At 37.3% G+C, this 22,537-nt stretch overlaps 1 protein-coding gene across 8 annotated transcripts in view; it reads right to left on the minus strand.

The window, feature by feature from the left end:
- The window catches only part of MYO6 (myosin VI), a 139,978-nt gene that overhangs the window by 22,256 nt on the left and 95,185 nt on the right, over nt 1-22,537 (minus strand). For 7 of the 8 annotated variants that reach the window (XM_036871312.1, XM_036871311.1, XM_036871310.1 and 4 more), the window contains exons 17-26: nt 20,802-20,929; nt 17,959-18,054; nt 17,491-17,664; nt 14,041-14,079; nt 12,195-12,288; nt 5,424-5,554; nt 5,259-5,336; nt 3,339-3,468; nt 1,539-1,629; nt 679-829 (exon numbers count right to left, since the gene is read on the minus strand). In XM_036871312.1, coding sequence (XP_036727207.1) covers nt 679-829; nt 1,539-1,629; nt 3,339-3,468; nt 5,259-5,336; nt 5,424-5,554; nt 12,195-12,288; nt 14,041-14,079; nt 17,491-17,664; nt 17,959-18,054; nt 20,802-20,929 — 1,112 coding nt within the window. Of the gene's footprint in view, nt 1-678; nt 830-1,538; nt 1,630-3,338; nt 3,469-5,258; nt 5,337-5,423; nt 5,555-12,194; nt 12,289-14,040; nt 14,080-16,044; nt 17,157-17,490; nt 17,665-17,958; nt 18,055-20,801; nt 20,930-22,537 lie in introns of those variants that run through there. The other variant, XM_036871313.1, reaches the window with a different exon arrangement.

Genomic DNA, 22,537 nt, shown 5'->3' on the forward strand with positions numbered 1-22,537 from the left:
GCTAGTAATCAAATGAAAATCAACACCAAAAAAAAGAGGCGCCCTTTTTTTTTGCTACAAAATATGGAGGAAAACTGTTATTTCGTAACAGTTAAGTAATTTATGATATAGCCTATATGAAGCTAACGGAATAACAGGAACGAGGCACGAACATAGTGATAGGGATACAAAATTAAATGTACATGATAAGAACTATGCAAAAATATGTACATATAAACTAAGATTGAGAGGAATATGCAACAGTATAATAGTTGAACGTGCTAGTGTCGGGGGTAAGGATTTGGGGGTGATTGTCTCCAGATTTTCAATAGTATTATATTACTTTTATAATTTAAAAATTAGTTTCTGAAAGTAGAAAAACATGAAACAAAATTAATATGCATTAATCCTCTCTCAGTAATGATTTTGCAAAAGCTTACCAACAGAGTATAGTATTTTAGTTAGTATTTTGGAAAAATCTTTCCTAGCAACAGATGAACTGCACAAAAATTGTCTTCTTTTTAATATTTTTGCAATGAAAATTTTCAAATATAGAGTAAATAATATGTTGGGCATCACTTATCACTGAGACTCAACGTCTGTAACGTTTTGTATCTTTAAAAAAAGGACAATACCAATAACAAAAGGTATTAAAAATTATTTTTAAAGGTCAAAGTCATTTGGATTAAAATTACATACCTTAATTTTGGCCATTAAAGCATCAATAGAAATTTCAAGGTCCTTGACCTGTTTATTCATCTCTAGTTTTCCATCTTTCAGTGCACTTACTACTTCGTTAAATTTATCAAGCCGTTTTTTCAGCGTGCCCACCTTAACCAGGCCATCAATGCTGTAAAGATAACAACACTTCATCAGAGTTTAATTTCACCATTTAATGCTGCAGACAGATTTTTCATTTTAATAAAATACCAAACATATTGTTAAACAGAAGATTTCACTTTTGTTTTCATGTTCTTCAATAGTCTCTTTTTTTATGATCTTTTGTTGAGGGTAAAAGAAATCATCAAATATGGATGTGAATGACATTAATATGTGTCAGTAAGATTTAAGCCTTCTATACTTACACTGAAAAATTTGAGAATTCAAATTATAGAAAAACTTAAAAGAGTAGAATCAAATAAGAAATAAAGACTAAACTGACAGTGAGACAATATAATTCCTACAGGTAATGTTGAAAATTATGGTCAAAATATTAATGAGATGTTTTTAGAAACAATGTCAATTTGACATTTATCAATAAACTCAAGTCACTAAAATAATCAGAATAAAACAGCTTCTTTCAACCTTTTACAGTGTTTACATTTTTCTAAGCTACTTCAAATCCTTTTATAGAATGAGGCAAGTAATGAATTAATGAAGCAATTAATTAACTAATGTCCAATAAATAACATGAATGACAGACTAATACATCTTTTACAAAGAACATGAGACAAAAGGAAACTCTGTGAGTATGCAAATTGCTCTTCATTATGACTTTATGCCATTTTATATTAGGGTAAATAGGTTTTTTTGGATTCTTTAGGCTCTATTCATCTTACCGAGGTTTGTGTCGTCTTTTGCAAAGCCACATTCGAACAGTTTTCTGCATTTTAATGCAGGCTTCAGCTCGATATTTTATTTTGTTTTTCACTATGTGTAAGAGGAAAACATAATGACAGAAAATTACTTAGCTTAAATCAGACATACAGGATTTTTTAAAACCATTCATTTCCACAAAGCAATTCTCAAGAAACACAAAACCTTGATGAACATATTATATCAGACATCAAAACTGGCAAGTTTAACCTTTCTTTAGTTCTTTATACTTCTTAAAATAAAAAGCATATCATGTATATGACTAGGTGTACATTTTAAATATATTATCTCCTTGTTATGCTACATTAATGCGTCCCAAATTGTCCTAGGTAATATCGGTCTAGGAAATGGTAACAGGCGGTGTCTTGAAAAAAGGATTCACCTGTCAAATGAACTCAGGAAAAGCTATGCACTACACCTCCTTCTGGAGATTCACAATGAACATACTGAGTGAGGTCTCTAAGAATGCTACAATAAAGGACTCTACTTAACTTCAGTTACTCAATACCCTAGACTGATCTGACCTGGAGACATTTTTTTCAGAGGTCCCCCATTAACATGCTGCAAAGATCCTGTCTACTTACTGACTTGACCACTGCACAACACCGTCCACAAACGAACAGCACAGTAGAAATAATTTTAATATAATATGTTTTCCATCATAATGCAATGTTTAAAGCTGAAGGCATTTAACTATAGTGACAAGTGTGTTCATATTTCACTTGGAAAGTGATGGGAAAAGAGCTTCTGTTGTCTTTTTATTATTATAGTTTTGTTTTTATTTATATCACAGTTGACTAACAAAAGACCTCATGATCGCATGCACGTTGCTTGCATGATTCCTTTTCATTAGGTCAAAGGAATTCTTTTTTATTAATAAGCAGCAATGTACTGAATCCTCTTCATATGCCTAGCACTGTTCCAGGTACTGTGGAGAGTATGGCTGGGGCGGGGGATTATAAATTTAATCAAGTTACTAACAATACTCCCTACAACTAAAGGTTTGCTATAGACCATCAGGTAACCCAAAATTACTCTGTCCCTCATCCTTGTTTTGGGTCAGAGATAAGTAGTTGCTACAATATTTTAAGACTTTAGACTTTGCCCTTTATTAAAGGAAGCTGTAATCAAAGGCTTTTAGTTAGAGACTCTGGGCAGATAAGTCTGGGAAGCCAGGAAAACCAGTTTGGGAGCCACTGAAGCTACTATGCAAGCTGGGGAGAGGGGCTCCAGTAAGGCAGTGGCAATAAAGAGCGGAGAATGTACAGTGTCTGGAAGGGGGAATCAACAGAGCTTGCTGACTGGCATGATTTCAGGGACAAGAAGAGGCAATTACGACTGTGACACTTTTAGCGTGTGTATTCTGGTGATGCCATGGGGGTGGAAAGAAAAGTTCTGGCTTCAGTCTGAGAGACTGGGGAGCAGGGGAGAAAGGGAGAGGAAAGGAGGGTGGGTGGAAGAATCAAGAGAGTGAGTTCTGGTTTTTTTTTTTTTTAGGTCGTGATGAAATTAATTATCATATAATGCATGCGATTAAAGAAGATAAGTATCATACACTCACAAAACTTAAAAAAGAAAGTCCACAGGTACGAATTTATTACATACTACATGTAAGGCGTTAGGGGAGGAACCAGGGACACAGCATGAATAAGTGACACAGTCCCTGCTGTCGAGCGCTCACCACCGAGGCAAATGTATAACATTCCACAAACCAGTTCCTTTCCAGAATAACTGCGTATCTCGGAGTGGAAGGAAACACCTACGTTTGATGACAGACAGTGAGCACCACTGAACCTTCTTCCAGCGGCTGCAGATGAGCCAGTGATGGACCCTCTTGACCAGCTCTGCTAAGTGGTCAGGGTCGGACTTCATAATCTGATCAAATTCTGCAAACTAGGAGATAAAAATCATTGGCTAACAGTATCAAAACACACAGAGAGATACAACATAACTGGAACTCAAATCCAAAATCTAGCTTTCTGGAAGTGGTCACAAGCCCGTTACACAGACATGTCTCAGTGGGGTACACAGCAAACCCAAGCACACTTGGCTGAATTTGGCTGCCTTTCTCTTCCTTCCTCCAGGATCTTTTTTGCAGTGGTTGGGCTGGGGGGTTACTCACTGCTAGTTCGCAGGCTCAATAGGAAAAGTTGAAAAAGAATCTTAAATGACCACTGCAGATGGTTAGCAACAAGGTTTTATGGACAAAAGAATGAAAACAGGTCTACTATCTCTCTGAGCTGGCTCAGCCATAGTCTCAGATCACTGGAGAAGTGAAGGTCAGCTCTGTCGAATCAGGTACCACCAAAACTACTGTGTCTCTCCCGATTCCCATCTTTATTTTGGTCAGCGGTAAGAAACTGCTACTAAGAGACACACAACACAAATAAAACATCTACTAGGTTATTAAAATACGAAAATGCATTATTTCCACAATTTACCACCAAATTACATACTGATTTCTATCCTTTACCAAATATCCCACTACAATATATTGAAGATGTCACACACCTATCAAAATAACAGCTTCTTATAATCGAAATTAAATTAAAGGTAATATAATGAGATTAAAGATCTTTGAGAATCTGCCTTGCGCTTTCACTGTATCCTTCTGACTCATTAATTTTTCTGGAGGCAAATAAGACCAAGTGCTTTCTCTACCAAGCTCTTAATTCTAAAACAATTACTACAGTCCTGAAATGAGAAATGTTGAGTTTATGATAAATATGTGTGATTACAGCTAAGCCAACTATGAATACTTATATTCTTAACATTTTTTCTTTTATAAGAGATCATATAACTTCTCTGCAGTAAAAATATTCACAGGAAAGTGCATACATTGGTAATGCATTACACAGATTTAATTTCATGCCCCAAGATGTGAAATCAGATTTATTTATTATGACTAATTTAGCCTTCAAGGAACTAGAGATATTTATTAATGATTTTCCTAAGTCAAACAAGTATAGTTGTCTATTATATAATAACAATTGTGTTTAAAATTATGAGAATGCAATATTCAATCAATATTAAAGAAGTCAGGAATGGTGAGAATATTATGAACAGATTGTGAAGAGCATTTAAGTATTTCTGTATTGTATATATTTAGTTATGAAATATTCTATAACTCAATTTTGTATCCTAGTACAGGACTAGTACAAGAATCTGTAAATACTAAAACTAGGGGTAGCCTAAGAAAATTATGTTACATACACAAGTATTTATACAGTCATTCCCTCTACGATTCGACAGAAGTCAGCACAGACTCCAGTCCAATTTTCTGTATGTTACACATCTATCAAGCTCTAATAGATCTCATTCTCACAATGAAGACTCAAAAGTACTGTGAATTTTTTAATTATTGAAGACGGAATATGTTTTAGAAAAGCTTTCAACTTGTTTAAAACAGAAGTATCTCAGGTTAACCCTTATTTAAGTAAAAAATCCAACTAAACAATCCTCTGATTCCAATACCTCCAAAGCTTGGGAAAAAAAAAAAAAAACCTGTACAGAGTACTATATACATTGTAAACTTCTCACCAGAGGGAAAATTGCGTGTATGTGTGTCACACACATATGCATGCTCTTTAAGAATAATATAAATCACTGAACACTTAAAAATATTCACTGACTCCGACTCTCCATATTAATTATGTTAAAGTTTAAAATAAAAATGTATTTACCTTGCCAGGTCTAAAAAATACTTTTGTTAACCCAAACTTGTAGTCGATTTCATTTAAGCCCAAAGCTTTAAAAAGAGCCTGAAAAATAAAATTTAAATGCCAATTAGGGATTAATAAGAAAGATAGTTTATAGCTAAGATATCTCAATTTAGGTAGTATCTGTACCTTACAAAATAGTCTTGGATCTAATCTTGCGAGTTTATCAGGCATATACTTTTTATACATGTTGTAGAGTTCGTGAAATGAAGCCCGCGATGGGAAACCGCCCTGCATCAAGTCCAATACAGACACCATACCTACATTCATAAACAAACAGAAGTTTTACTGCCAATCACCGTGCAGAAGTCCAAGGATAACTTGCAAATGATCAAAGAATTTTATAAATTAAAAGGGGTAATTTACAGAAATTATCAGCAATGAAATATTACATAGAATATATCATACTTATACTCAATATGTCCCAGCTTACCCACCACCTAAAAACTACTGTAGCCAAATTTCATCTAAAACTAGCTTGACTAACTATTTTCTAGAGACAAACGACTGGTCTCTAAAAAATTCAAATGTAGTTTGTGTCTTTTTTTTCTGCTGGAAGCCTTTGTGTCACAATCACGGTATACGAGGCAAAGATCTGCATTAGGCTATTTTCCAAGTCCTGAGGTTGCTTTTGGAACAAGATTCCTGGTAAGAGTCTCCAAGACAAAGTCAAACACATTCCCCAATTCTCACCAGCGCTTCAAGCAAACGGAAAAGATAGGAGAGCACACTTTCTCACTATAAAGACCCCCTTTCACTCACCTCTCAAAGGAATTAGTCTACTGGGGTAAAGAGTCTATAGGATGACTATCTATATTCAGTATAACTCTACTAAGTGATTAATTTGAGCCTTGAGTCAGTGTGAGCTCTTCATGTCAGGAAAAGCATAAAATAGGGAAAGGCTCAACTACTATAGATAATGCCAGGACTTTTGTTTATAGAAAGACCTGGATTTCAGTCTACAGGACTATTTAAATCAATGAAGAAAATAAGATAATTCAATAAAAAGTGTTATGGGCAAATGGCTAGACATTTAGAAAACAAAGATAACATCAGATCCTTACCTCACTCCTTATACCAAAATAAATTTCTGCTGGTCAAAAAGTTAAATTAGAAATATAAAATTATAAAATATTTTTAAATGAGTGGATTTTTATTTTAAAATAATCTCATTGGAAAGATAGCCTCTCTAGGCAATCAGACTGAATTTTAACCTATCTGACTGGCAAAGATGTAAAACCCCAATAGTACTTGGGGTGATGACGGTGTAGGAAAACACACACATACATTCTTCGTGGGAGAGTAAACCAGTGCAACAATTTTTGATGGCAGTTTGGAACATTTATTTATATTATTAAATTAATATTAAATGTTAATAATAGATATCTATCCCTTTGACTATTTTCCACTTTGATGAATCTATCCTACAACTTGTCACGTATGTGGGCAAAGATATGCACAGAGAAGGTCTACATGTTCACTGGGTCACTGTTGGTAATAGAAAACACAGAAATCACTTAAATATTAATTAAATTATAACCGTATGATAGAATATGATATATTTATTAAAAATAACAGGGCAGAGGTTTAACAAGTATGAAAAATATGTCCAAGACACAGAGTTAAGTGGTCACCCCTGAGAAGTGAGACTTCTTTTTACTTATATTATTCTGTACCATTTCATTTTTGTTACAGTGAACACATATAGCTACTATAACTTAAATATAATAAATATATATTATATGCAATATATAATTTATATATAATACTATAATGTATAACATTATGTATTATAATTAAACAAAGTTTAGTATTAAATTAAACATAATCTTAAATTAAATTTAATATAATATAATGGAACATATAAATGCAATTATTCCTATGGAGAGCTCAGATCTAGATTTAGTTTTTGGCTCTGCTTGGAGAAATAAAAGTAATGTTTGGTTGATATTGTCACAATTGTTGGCCATTTTATTTATATCAAACAAACAAGTACCCTCAGAAATGTGTGCATCCCAACCTCTGAGTCCCTTGGCTTGCCCTGTAGCTGCAGACAACTAGGCTCACAGAAGTACATTAAGAATTTCATGGGGCTTCCCTGGTGGCGCAGTGGTTGAGAATCTGCCTGCCAATGCAGGGGACACAGGTTCGAGTCCTGGTCTGGGAAGATCCCACATGCCGCGGAGCAACTGGGCCCGTGAGCCACAGCTACTGAGCCTGCGTGTCTGGAGCCTGTGCTCCGCAACAAGAGAGGCCGCGATAATGAGAGGCCTGCGCACCGCGATGAAGAGTGGTCCCCGCTTGCCACAACTAGAGAAAGCCCTCGCACAGAAACGAAGACCCAACATAGCCATAAATAAAATTAAAAAAAAAAAAAAAAAAAAGAATTTCATGGAGCTTAACAAATTACCAAGTCTACAGCTGCTTTCTCCACACTTGAAGCTAATTTACTCTAAAGATCTTTTGATGCTTAAAAAAAGTAAAAATCACCAAACCAAGTACTCTCCCTTCTAGAGATTCCCATGACCTGGCTCTTCCTCGGGCAGTTTGGTGAAGAGCCAGGTTTGCAGTCCCGGCTGGTCATCCTCAGAACCCCTCTTTGCTACCACAGGCGGGCAGCAGAGCCCCGAGGTTAAAGAAAGAAGACCTGCCTTCTCTCACCTTCCCCCACTTTGCCCTGGGGTTGGCTGCTCAGAAGATAGTCACTTTAGTAAAAGCTGTCCTCAATTAATTAATTCTCCTTAAATTGGAAAAAAACAGAAATGGAAAGGCAAAGTATTATAGAAATCAAATCTTAAATGTCGTTTTTTTTTAGAAAGCTTCATAATTATTTTTCTTTCCACCAGTTATTGGTATGTTTTGCTTTTTCTCATTACCTAGCCACATAACTCGAACCAATTCTATGCCATTTTACTATTGTAGGTACTATAAAAAAATCAAACTATTATGAATTGGTGGCATCTATTAAACTGCCAACAGATCTTAACATGTTAAAATACACTGCCTACTGAAAGAGGAATCCCAGCTAAAGCATCAGTGAGCCCACACTCTGCTAATCTAATAGTATATATAACTAAATCTAAACACACTTGACTTTCCAGGACACTGGATGCTCACTTAGGAAATAAATGACATTATATTAGGCTAAACAAGTCGTAAAAAGAAATTTAAATGAGAAAAATAGTCAAACTCAAAGTAAAAATGATCTGAAGAAAATATTACAAAAATACATCTATACATATGTAGGAATAAAACAGACATCATTTATTTAACTTTCTAGTATTTGTTAAAATTAGTCACAAATAAATCTTTTTATTTCCTAGACTGTGCATTTCATTCAACAAATATTTACTAAGTCTAGTACATGCTTTGCATTGCCAGGAAGCAGGAACATGCATACAAGCCAAAACAGACACAGTTTCTGCCCTCGAGAGGTTTATAGATTCGAGAAAGGGGAAATAAATAAAATTTATGACTGTGAAATGATGGTGCTAGGCACCCTTTACTAAGGTCCCCTTCCTAGTTGGGGGCTTTCATAAAGACATGACAACCGAGCGCAAATGTGAAAAATAACACAAAGGGGAGATAAAAGCTTCTCAAACGGGAAGCAGCATGTGCACAGGCCCCGTGAACGGAGGGAATACGGAGCATTTAAGGAACTAAAGCAAAGGCCGGAGTGACTGGAGACTGGAGAGGAGAGAGAGAAAACAGAGGAGGCTATAGACACACGGGCCAGACCATACGGGGCCTCATAAGCTACGAGGATTCTGCTCTCTACCCTAATCATAATCAGAAGCCACTGCAGCATTTTAAGCAATAAAAAGACATGCTCAGATTTGAGTTGTAAAGCAGTAATTCTGGATGTATGTGAAGAACAGACCGAGCAGATGTGAGGAGAATACTTAGGAAACTTCAGCAAAAAGCCAGGTGACAGCTTGGATTAGGGAGTACTAAGGCTCACTGTCTACTAGGAGAGTAGACCTTAAATGTGCTCACAACAAGCAAGCAATGGTAATTATATTACCTGATGGAACTCTTAGCTAACACTACGGTGGCAATCCTTTTACAATATGTTAGTGTATCAAATCAACACATTGCACAACTTGAACCTACACAATGTTATATGTCAATTATATCTCAGTAAATCTGGAGGAGTAAAAGACACACTCTTTAGGTCATATCAAAGGGCCTTGGGGAGACTTAGACTGAGAATATGTAGCTAGGTTGTCCAGTGTGACAGTTGCTAGGCACATGCTCTGTAGTTGCACTAGCCACATGTGACTATATTTAAATTTTTTTAAATTAAAATTAAATACAAATTAAAAATTCAGTACCTAAGTCATACTAGTCACATTTCAAGAGCTCAGTAGCCACAAGTATCTAGTGGCTACCATACTGGACAACACAGGCATAGAATATGTCCACCTCCATGGAAAGTCATACCGAACAGCACTGATCAAGAGTGAGAAGGGGAACAGGCCTAACCCAGAGCTTAAAAAACTCTAACAGGGCTTCCCTGATGGCGCAGTGGTTGAGAATCCGCCTGCCAATGCAGGGGACACGGGTTCGAGCCCTGGTCTGGGAAGATCCCACATGCCGCGGAGCGGCTGGGCCCGTGAGCCACAATTACTGAGCCTGCGCGTCTGGAGCCTGTGCTCCGCAACGGGAGGGGCCGCGATAGTGAGAGGCCCGCGCACCGCGATGAAAAGTGGCCCCCACTTTCCGCAACTAGAGAAAGCCCTCACACAGAAACGAAGACCCAACACAGACACACATACATACATACATACATACATACGTAAATAAATAAAAAAAAAAAAAAAAAAAAAAAACTCTAACAAATAATATCCAGGTAGAAGATGACCCTGCAGAGGAGGCAGGAATGGCCAGAGAATTCAAAGGAGAGGCAGGGACACACGCTGTTTTAGGCGCTGAGGAAAGGCTATGTTATGGGGATGGGGCAGAGGCAAATGCTGCCGGACTCCACTGAGATGAGGTCTGAGGAAACATGTGGTTCAGGATCAAGGGAATCACCGGAAACCTTATCAAGAATTATTTTGTTGGACACTGAATTCCCTCGGGTTAAAGAGCGAGTGGAAGGCAGGAAACTGAGAAAGCTAGAAGAGAATATTCTTGGAGAGAAAAGCAAAAACTGGAGAAAAGAAAGTGAGGCCAGAGATAGGGAGGCAGCTGGAAGGGAATGTCGGTGAGAGGGAGTGAAGGTAAGGTTTCGATGGGAGAAACCATCTCAGAGCTTCAATACAGATCATCAATACTGAAGATTAATGAAAAGGCAGGAAGGGATGGATCCAAAGAACTACAGTCTCAATGAGGAAGAGAGGCACTTCCTACTTTCTACCAGGAGGGCAGTTGTGCAGGCAGAAGAAGCGTTTGGTAGCACACAGGTAAGGCTTTCAGCTAGTTAGTAAAAAGAGGTGAGGCTGTCTGTTAGCAGAGGCTCAGAGACTTGAGGAGAGCAGGGTGGGTCTGACTGGTCTGGGGAGAAACAGAACCTGCTGGCCAGGGAAACTTGGTGGGGCGGGTAATGAGAGCCCTTTGAAGGTCAGTGGTCATGAATCTGTAACAGTGCCAATCTATCTTGCCCACTTTCTCTGTGCAGATGAGGACAAAGGACACAATTAGATTCACAAACAGCTAAGGTTTTGTGAGAAGGGTCAAGCGTAGACGTAGCTTTGGGGAGCCCGAAGCTCATATAAGTAGGGGAGGGCACTTTAAGAAAAAAAGTATGAAATTACAAATTACAAAAGCATACAAAATCAGGTTCGGGTTTTGATAGGAGCTCATTTAAATAAGGCACCCTGAAGCTAAAGCGACCTTAGCTTTCTAATAAATCCGCCTCTAAGAGTAGCAAGATAAGGAGTCAGGGAGGCAAGCGAGTTTCAGGAAGTGTCCCAGGCCTGAATCAGCAGGAGAGGAGAGGCCTCACCCGTGGGAGAGGCAGGGGTGGTGTGGGAGGGATGGAGGATGGGCACGGAGGAAGGAAAACAGGGAGCCCAGGGCCCAAGACTTGTGCGACTAAGCACAGGCAGAATGTGGCCGGGTGAGGGGTAGAAAGTGGTAGTTTAACCAAGTGCAGAAAAGTTCCACAGAAGCCGAGGGTATTGTGTTGTTTTCTTTTTTTTTTTTTTTTACAAGTAGTGGAGTGGGAAGCAAGGACACCAAAACCCACCACCTGACCCAGTTACGTGGGGAATGAACCGCTGCAGGACTGAGAAGGCCACGGAAAGCACCCACGAAGGGAGACCTGGGTTCGCAGCTGAAGAGTTTTTATAAATTTTACTTCAATGATGTCAAACATCGTAATTGTGAAATAAAACTATATCCCAATATTGCTCAAATAATTTGTTAGCTCTTCTTTTGTTATAAATAAAGGAAATATAAAAGTCTTAACTGCACTTAAAAATAATCAAGATAGGGCTTCCCTGGTGGCGCAGTGGTTGAGAGTCTGCCTGCCAATGCAGGGGACACAGGTTCGAGCCCTGGTCTGGGAAGATCCCACATGCCGCGGAGCAACTAGGCCCGTGAGCCACAACTACTGAGCCTGCGCGTCTGGAGCCTGTGCTCCGCAACAAGAGAGGCCGCGATAGTGAGAGGCCCGCGCACCGCGATGAAGAGTGGCCCCCGCTTACCGCAACTAGAGAAAGCCCTCGCACAGAAACGAAGACCCAACACAGCCATAAATAAATAAATAAATAAACAAAAATTAAAAAAAAAAAATGAACTCTGATCTCTGATCTAATCAGAGATCAGAAGTTTTAAAAAAATAAAAAAAATAATCAAGATAGTTGTGAATTATTTGAAAACACTGCATATATTAAATTTTATTTGAACTAAGACTCTCGACACACCCCAATACAGATTACAAAAACAGAGAAATACCTGAACATTGAAGTTGAGACAAAATTTGAGCTCCTTCAAAGTCGTGGCTTGCCATCCTTAAATTAGGCTTGATACAACGAATAAAGCTTGCTCCCTAGAATAATAAAGGTACTTTTAAAAATGATACATATAGCATTCTTATTTTTCTATTTCTATGAATACCAGCTACTTTCAGAGCATATTATCATTAACTTCTGAACCTCTTTTAAAATAATCACTAAGGAACTTAAGACCATTAGCATACTTTTATAATGTGAAGCATTTATATACTAATATTAGAAAAATACATTTTAGATTTGAGTGCCAAAAAATTGTGTTATTGTAAAAAGAAAAGTCTCTCCTAGTAAAATATTTCAACATATTTAAACAATACATTTCACAGCATGACATACATGTGATTTTATTCTACATTTAAGTATATTTATATGCTGTGTTTCTGTGATAAGAAAATTGCCCTATGACAAGATGGCATAAAATTATGCCTCTTAAAATTTAGGCCAAAGTGCTAAAAAAAAAAAAAGTCAACCTTTCTCATCATTCTATTTTAAAAACATATAGTAGGTCCCTGAGCTGCACCACTGCACATTTTAAAGTTTTGTTTGTTAACCGATACGTATTTTAAAAAGCTTAAAGGCATTCACTTACAATCCGTTATCAGATTTTTGCTGAATGAGGCAGAGAAAATATTGCTATGTACACAGTGAAACTGTTGGAAACTGAAGCTAATACACTAAACATCCAAATAACAGCTTCTCTTCCAAGTAGCCACCTTGCAAAACTGAATAGTTAATGTCAACAATGACGCTCACTGCAAACACTTTTAGAACACTTTTTAGAAATGCCTTTTTAAAAAATCACAAGTATAATCTAATCATTTTACAGTAGCATTATATTTGGGTGATAAAAATAAAATACCTCCTCATCAGACTTGGTTTTTAAAGAAGGTCTGTCCTTAAGAGATAAATATTTGCAAACCATGAGGATAGTTAAAAGAATTTCTTAATGGCTTCAAAAGCAAATCTAACAATAAGTTAAGCAATAATAGCACAGAGGGAATACATATTTGGCTTTCAAATGACTACATGAAAGGGAAGAGTAATCAGTTAAGTTCTGTGGATTTGCTTAAAAAATAAGTCTTCTCATGAAATCATGCCTCATTTATATAACCCACGTATCAAATTTCTTTCTATGGTGAATTTTTCTTTAAAAAACAGAATTAAAATGTCTAGTTAAAAAAAAGGCTCCTAGGAAATACTGCCACTATAATAGGGCATAAAAATATTATGTCCATTTTTTCCATATCAGCACTGTCATGTTAGAGAATGTTACCACCAGAGTAATAAAATGAAAATGAATTATATGCATTATCTTTAATCCTAAAAAATACATTTTCCTTCCCTACGATAACTAATTATTTTCACTTTCCTGAAGCTATAGGATAATCTTAATAACATTCAGAGAATTCTATAAATTTATAAAACAATTTGACTGCACATATATATTTGACCCTTCTTCAGAAAAAACCTAACCAAAATGACAACCATTTTAAAAACTGATTTTTTTTTTAATGATGAAATTTGGTTTTAAATGAATTTCTAATTATTCCAGGTTTACTGTGCTTATTTGAGTAATTACTAATAATAGTTTAAGAGGACCATTTAAAAACCCTGTTTTTGAAGACTTCCCTGGCAGTCCAGTGGTTAAGACTTGGCACTTCCAGTGCAGGGGGCACAGGTTCAATCCCTGGTCGGGGAACTGAGATCCCATGTGCCTTGCGGCGCAGCCGAAAAAAACAACAACAACAAACAAACAAAAAACCCTGTGGCTTTTTTTTAAGTGTACTCACAGTACTTCGAAGTTTATCCAGAAGCAAATTTAACTGTGTCTGTAGAAGAAAGGAAATCACTTCATTATTTCAAAGAGCAGAAGTACATAATACCATAAGTAAATATTAGCTCTCCAACATTAGAATAAAATAACATGCAATAAGACTGATATATATAACACATTACAATTTAACAGCTTCTGGTACACAATCTCTTTAACAGATAGTAACATGCAGAAATGTATGACTAATATATGATGCCAAGGACAGCAACTTATTTTACTTACACAGAACTTATACAATTAAAAGACTGAAAATGAGCAATACTAGAAAACATACATGCACACTTGCAGGTGGGGTGAATGAGGAAAAAGTATACAGGCAATGCAAGAAGTTAATGAAACTGCTGGGGAGGCATTCAATAAGGGATCAACGGAGCAGTATGTGAACTCGTGGCAAGCTGGGTGTAGCTTGTGTCACGCTCCCTTAAGAATGAAAATGTGTTTAAAATAATACACTAATGCTATGTATTAGGACTGTTTTATGTAACACCTTTCATAAATGAAACTGACCTGCCTACCTGTAGAAACCCTATTATTTTAAAACTTCACATTTCAATTATTTTTAAAGGCTAGGACAATTTTCTCAAGAAAAAATTTCTCTACTAGAAACCCTCTCTACTATTTTAAAACTTCACATTTCAATTATTTTTAAAGCCTAGGACAATTTTCTCAAGAAAAAGTTTCACAATGGACAGTACAAGTAGTTACTGCCCTTTCCTTTTCTTAATAATATTAAGTGATTTTAATGTACTCTGGTTCAGTACATTAAAATCATGCATTTGCTTTACTTCTCTGCAAAGTAAATTACTTAAACTGTTATATTGATTTTATTCTGGGATGCTTATTGTACTATTTAACAAAAGATAAATTAAGATGTTAATTCTTCAATTAACATATTTATTCCATCACAGCTATACTTAATAATAATAATAGGTATACTTTACTGAATGCTTTCTATGAGTCAGACACTGCTCAAAGCTTTTCACGGGCATTATCATGTTTAAACCGCACCACAACTCTAATGAAGGATATATTAGTAGTCTCATTTTACAGGTGAAAACATTGAGGCCCAGAGAGATAAACCACTTGCCAAGATCAGGGAGCTAGTAATGGCAAAACCAAGATTCCAACAAGGACCTAACACCAAGGCTCATTCTCTTAAGCGTGATGCTGCAGAACACTTCAGACATTATAGGCTTAAGTCATAAAAATGGAGTGAATTTCTCACTGGATTAAAAACATACAGTCATACCCACTGATCTGCTTCACAGAGTTCTGACAACCTTAACCAGTCTAGACCAGCACACAAATGAAAAGCAAGTGTAAGAGCCTCTAATTTGGAAAGAAAACAACTGTGACAAAGCCCATGCTTCCTAATCCATAGCACAGTATTCTCCCAAAAAATGGAGATAAAGTTAAGTCAGTAGAAGCAGCAAAAATAAACTATAGCATCTGAGAGAAGAGGGAAGAACGTCAATTACCAAAGAACAGCACTCAAAGACCAAAAGGCATAATAAATAGCCTTACGCAATGCATGCTTTACTTGTATTTTATTTTTATTTTAAAGAGTACAATTATTCATGTATATAATAAAAGAATATGATTTTCATCAAAAAGAATTACTTTTTCTAACACACTAATAGTAAAAGAGTTCTATTTCAATAACCTGAAAATGTCACTTCACAGTGGAAAACTTCTGATTCTCGGTCATGTTCGATAACTGCAGTATTACTGTAAATGCTAGCCTGTTTTGTGTTATTGCCTCCCATAACTTGAATTTGAATTTGAATTTAATGAGCTATTCTACTATATTTAAATATAAGAATTACTACTAATATTTCATTGCAAAGTATCTCAATAAAAACATTTTGAAATTTTATTATTAACAATGTTACATCTTTCAGTTACAGTTTTCAAGCAGTTTGATGTGCAAAATACATTGTATTGTATATAAGCAATTTTAAGGCACTTAAAGTCTCATAAAATACCTTAGTCCAAAGAATTTTAAGAATGTTTTTTATTTTATTTATATTGTCTAAAATTTCAAGTATGTTCTTGCTAGGAATACAACGATATCACAGTAGGAAAACAATTAATAAATGATATCCATTTCATACAGGCTAATGTACTATTTTAAACCAATCTGTTATCATTATGTCTATTTAAGAATCTAAGAATATCCAAATAAGAGAAAGAATATTGTCAAGAGAAGAAGAAATTCATAATTAATGAATATAACTTACAATAAAGTTTAAGACTTTTTATTCAGTTAACTGAAAAAATGTGTTATAAGCGGAATTCTCCTATATCTGTGTTTCAGCTTTTGTTTTATAAACATGATTTTATCAAGTTAGTTATTTAGAGCCCATTTCAATCCACACGGGATTTCAGGAAGCTTACACTGTTAGTATCCTAGTATTCTGAGTCCTAAATATTGTTCCTAATTACATCATTTTTAATATTTGAAGTACACATAATGAAAGGCGTATGTAGTTTTCTTGTAAACAGAACAAAAAGACTTTGTGGAAATGTATAAGAGAGAAACTAATTCTATTTCTTTGATCTATTTATTATAATTTTTTATTCATTAAACGTGACACAAAGTTTTTAAATTATCTTTTTCTATGCAAAATACTCAGCAATTAGAACCAAATAGCAGTGTTGCATTTCTAAGGCACATCATGTGACAATTCCTTATCAGACCTCAAAGAATAAATTCCTGATCCAAAGTTAATGAAACAAATGAAGTGTTCTTCAATGTCAAATAAGCAATTTGAAGGGTTTGCCACACAAGGCATTTATCTGTTACAGAAGTTATTAAAAGCTTTCATCACATTTTAGTGTAATATGCACACCCAAAATGCACTATGAGAGAAAACACGTTAAAAATGAATTACAAAATGAAATCATTAACTTGAGCTGGGCTCTTTTTAACACGGCAGCCACTCTGTAAGTAGGAGTCCACGAAGGTGATCATTTACCTGAAGCCCCTGGCAGTGCCTGCTTTTCCTCTCTCAACTCAACTAGTCCTCTCTAGCCATCTGGAGCTGGACTACTCCAGCTAAAACAAAACTGCTGAATGAGGAAGGAAACAGAAAAACACATGGGAAAGAGAAGGTTTGAAGGTCAACCAGACAGTAAGCAGAAGCAAGAACATTAGGAGAAGCAATCAGACATGTTAAAGCACCAAGAAGGAACACATTCGTAAAATTACAAGGTTTCCGTATGGTCAATTACTATGCCTATTGTATGTTATTTTGCATACAAACATCAACAGTTCAGGGTCTGCTCCTGAATCTCACTCGTGGGACTTCTCAGAGTGATCTACACTATCCACTGTAGAGTATAAAACAATTACAATTTTAATGCAGTAAGAAAAAAATTCAAGTAATACATTGAGCACAAATACCTTAAACTTGTTTCCCACACTGATGAAGCTAAGTTTTCCTGCTTTTTGTTTAGTATCTTTGTTGTTATTTGTGGATGATTCAAATAATTCCCGGACAAATTTATCCCTGGATTCACATATTAAGGACTCAAGAGACATATGTAAAGCATCGTTATTTTTTTCCACAAATTGAGTCTGAAACATAAAGCAAACAGGAATGATTCGGTCCATCTTGTGATAACATTCCTTAACATGGTGCTGCCCAGTAGAACTTTTCTGAGGTGGCGGAAATGTTCTGGAGCTGTGCTGTCCAATATCGCCACCACCTGGCAGTGGGGATATCGAGCACGTGAAATGTGGCCAGTGTACTGAGGAACTGAATTTTAAATTTTATCTAACTTTAAATAGCCAGATGTGGCTAGATGTCACCATATTGCACAGCACAGCTTCAACATCACACGGTTTCCTCCTGGTAAAAGTTATACTCACTGTTTCATAGCACACTGCCCCTGCGAAATGCCTGATGATGAAACCTTCGTCATCTCTGATGTTCCTGTGAACTGCCAGCTTAGACTTTCTGGGAATCTGAAAAATAATACATGCACCAGTGATTAAATTATCAAAAATATACTACACAACTTCCTTTAGAAAACATCTGGCATGTGAAATACTTAAAATTATAAAGGGAGTTTTCATACTTTATATAATTATACTGCTTTTTAAATAAGCCTTAAAGTACCAGTAAGATCTAGCAAATATTTTTGGTTATAATCTCTTAGGAAAGAAAAAAGGACCAAAGGTTTATAAAGTTAAATGCCTGTGTCTAAAGTGGTGGCTCTTGAGCTTGGCTGCTGAACGAGAATCAGCTGGAGAACTTTTAAGCTTCTCACACCATTTACATCAGGTGATTCTTAGGCGTTGCCAAGGTCGAGAAGCACTGTTCTACAGAAACACCCAAACTGCTGATTGAAACCATACACCCTAACACGTTTACACAATGAGCCTGAATCTATTTGAAGGAAACAACATAATTTTCCGGTTGTACTATCTAACTGTAATATCTCATGTTGGTATCGTATTTGAAAGTTTCCAAAATAAAGGATCACATCTGACCCTCAAAATAGCCTAAGGTTAAGAAAGACAATCTCATTCAAAAGTGAACAAGCTAAGACATCAGAACCTTCCCAGGCTCTTGCTGGGTGAGAGAGCTAGCAGATCACAGAGCCCCCCTCTGCGTGGCAGCAGGCCGGCATGAGTCAGAGGGCGACCCTGGGGTCAAGACGCCGGCCTGCTGCCCAAATCCAGCACTTTCTCTCTACGCTAAACATGGAGGTCACCTGAGCTCTCCGTGCCCGTCCCCTCACCTCTAGCACGGGGATGCAAGCAGGAGCTACCCCAAAGGATTATCATGGGGATCAAATAAAGAAATTCAAGCAAACCTCTTAGAACGTGCCTGGCACATGCTAAAGGTTCAATAAATGGTTATTAATAATTTTATTTTCAAAGACATACAATAAAAGTAATGATCTGTACAACTCGGAATTTACTGTCTTGCTCTTGTTCTCTTTTGAGGAAAGTGGCCATAGTCCATCCCTGATGCTTTAGTTTGCTGTCCTTGGAGCTCTATGTCTCTGAAACCCTGGTCATAATTTGTTGACTAGCAGTGAGTACTCCTGGTAAAGGCAACCAAGCATCCACAGACTGGTCTTCACAGAGAGCAGTGAATAAACAGGACTAGATGTACATCTTTAATCTTAGCAGCAAGTTTTGTTGGGGACGCATACTGCTTTTTTTTTTTTTAATTTATTTTATTTTATTTATTTTTGGCTGCGTTGGGTCTTCGTTGCTGCACGTGGGCTTTCTCTAGTTGCAGCGAGCGGGCTTCTCATTGCAGTGGCTTCTCTTGTTGCGGAGCACGGGCTCTAGGCACGCGGGCTACAGCAGTTGTGGCTCGCGGGCTCCAGAGCGCAGGCTCAGTAGTTGCGGCGCACGGGCTTAGTTGCTCTGCGGCATGTGGGATCTTCCCAGACCAGGGCTCGAACCCGTGTCCCCTGCATTGGCAGGCAGATTCCCAACCACCGCGCCACCAGGGAAGCCCCACGCATACTGCTTTTTTCTGTCTCTACTGAACAGAGAGAGGCAGTCTCCACATCATGAGACTTATTTAAGGATACAGAAGAACTCCAAGTCCATGGAGCAGGTAGCTGTGAGATGCAGTCCCCAGAGAAGGTTATCATAATTATAATCAGCTTTTTAATGCCATCAATCTATTCACGTTCTTGATTTAGTTAATGATGTATGGAAACAAGAATATTTGCTTTCATTCACTTAAACTCCTGGACCCTTCAAAGCAGCGAATGTTATACTACGCTACAGTCTCAAAACAATAAACAGTACAGGAGGCAGCTGCCACTCTAAGCAGCTTTTCTCTCCTTCCTTCCTTCCTTTCTTTGTTGTTCTAAGATGAGGCAGCACCTACCTTCGTGGGTGAAATTAACATCCACATTTCTCTGTGCTAGTCAGCTCTTTCTGGGTGCAAGGATGGAGTTGCACTTGCATTACCGCAGGTGATGGTGGTTGAGTGTAAAGATAAACCCAGGGCTAGGTGAACATGGAAAACACCTCAACAGCTGCACACTCCAGCCTTACGGAGAACGGCCCTACCGTTCACTGCCACAGCAGGTAGTCAAGCACAGCAGTTTAGGGAACCAGGTCTTCTGACCCTTTCAGAAGTGTACTTCTCATTTATCTCTACTGCCTTCTGTATCTGTTTTTCCCTTTAGCTAATTCTTCTATTGCTGCAGCTTCTATGACCCTCTCTGAGTACATTTTTCCATTCAAAACTCCCAAGGAAAGAGCATCAAAATCAATTTACTGATCACTAAATGAATTGCTTCCACCACTCAGACTCTTAGCCACAAGCTTTGCTGGTCTTACAAATTTGCAGACAGGTAGCTGCTTGTGACTCGAGGTGCTAACCCCTGGAAAGTGATCAAGGTCACATGACACAAAACAGAGCAACTGATGGCCACTTAGAACGGAGAACGTAAAAATAGGTGAGCCTTTTTGTACGTTTTAGATAGGTGAAATGTAGTTTATATCCAGCTAAAATCACCTTAATTAGATAGATCATCAACAGCAAAAATATATAGATACAAATTAAATGGTCATCTATAGAAGATACTGTGCTAGATTAATTACAGAAGATGTTTATAGCTGTTTAAAGCCTTACATTAACTTATGATTCTAATTACCTAATATCTAATGTCTAGTACATCTTTCTAAAAGTTTTTCTTCCCACCAGAGGCTCAATTTTGAAGTAGCAAACTCACAGAGAGTCGGAAATGGTCTTTGTGCTTCTGGTGAACTTCAGATGTAAAGTGTTGATCACTTGGCTGGGGAAGGCGATTTTCTTCATCCAAAATATCCAGTATTCCCGCTAATTTTGCTTCAATTAAATCTATTTCAAAACAATCAGAATATGACAAGATGAAAAACATAACATTTTAAACTTACTGATCACAAATTTTGAGGACTGATCAGAAACAATGTAACATGATTCTGTAAGTACTGTATTCTCTCACAAGCTACAGAGAGCAGATGAATTTTATTTCACATCTGCAATTTATTAGAAAATAACATCATATATTTAATATAGGTTTTAGAAAAACCACTCCATAAAGAAAGCAACTAACATAATAACCATTCTATCTGTAAGCTAGGACAGAGGCTAAAGAGCCAGATATCCCTCCTCTCCCACATGACATCTATATTCAAATTGAAGTAAAACTACACAAGTTTTTGCAGGCTTAGCTTTTTAAAACTGTTTATAGATATGGATTCAAAAACTTTCCAGCAAAACGTCAGTAAGCACATATTTATGCTCCTTCCATTCATGTTTTTGAATTTCCTGCATGTCTAAAATAACTATAAAATGTAAGCTGCTTAAATACATAAGCAGTGCTAAATGGAACAGACTCTAAAAGCTGCAGGACATAGGAAGAGAAATCCAGAAGTGCTAAATGGGACAGACTCTAAAAGCCGCAGGACGTAGGAAGGGAAATACATAAGTGTTAAATGGGACAGACTCTAAAAGCCGCAGGATATAGGAAGAGAAATCAGGAAGTGCTAAATGGGACAGACTCTAAAAGCCACAGGACACAGGAAGGGAAATACATAAGTGCTAAATGGGACAGACTCTAAAAGCCGCAGGACACAGGAAGGGAAATCCAGAAGTGCTAAATGGGACAGACTCTAAAAGCTGCAGGACATAGGAAGGGAAATCCAGAAGTGCTAAACGGAACAGACTCTAAAAGCCGCAGGACATAGGAAGAGAAATCAAGAAGTGCTTAATGGGACAGACTCTAAAAGCCGCAGGACACAGGAAGAGAAATCAAGAAGTGCTAAATGGGACAGACTCTAAAAGCCGCAGGACATAGGAAGGAAAATCCAGAAGTGCTAAAAGGGACAGACTCTAAAAGCCGCAGGACATAGGAAGAGAAATCCAGAAGTGTTAAATGGGACAGACTCTAAAAGCCGCAGGACATAGGAAGAGAAATCAAGATTCTGACTGCACTGGTCAGAGAATGATGCTTCTTGGGCAATTAATGGAGGTGGAGGGGGACTGCTAACTGAGCTATAAATGAGAGTATTCTGATAGATGCACGACCGAAGTGGGCTGAAGGAGAAATGGAAGGGGAGGAGTTTCAGCCAAGATACCTCTGAGAAAGGATACGGTGTGTGAAGGGACATGCTGAGTGGACCAGGTAGGATGTGAAAGTGCTTTGAGAAGAAACACAAATGTAAAGTACTGTTATTGTTATTGTTGTTGTTATCACTATTACACTATCTTGTCCAAATCTAGCACATGAGTCACTGACTCAACTGTCAGACTCCATTTTCAAAGCAAGGCTTGCCCAACAGCTGATTTCAGAGATGGGTGGGAAAGAAAAAGGCAGACTGAGCACTCCCTGGGTGGGACAGCGAAAGGCTTCTTTACTGATAAAAACAGACAAGGAAAACAGAGACCCTGTTCTCCTGCTGCACGGTGCTATCTGGATGGGACACG

The sequence above is a fragment of the Balaenoptera musculus genome, chromosome 12, assembly GCF_009873245.2.
Source record: "Balaenoptera musculus isolate JJ_BM4_2016_0621 chromosome 12, mBalMus1.pri.v3, whole genome shotgun sequence".
In the NCBI taxonomy this organism is placed as follows: Eukaryota; Metazoa; Chordata; class Mammalia; order Artiodactyla; family Balaenopteridae; genus Balaenoptera; species Balaenoptera musculus.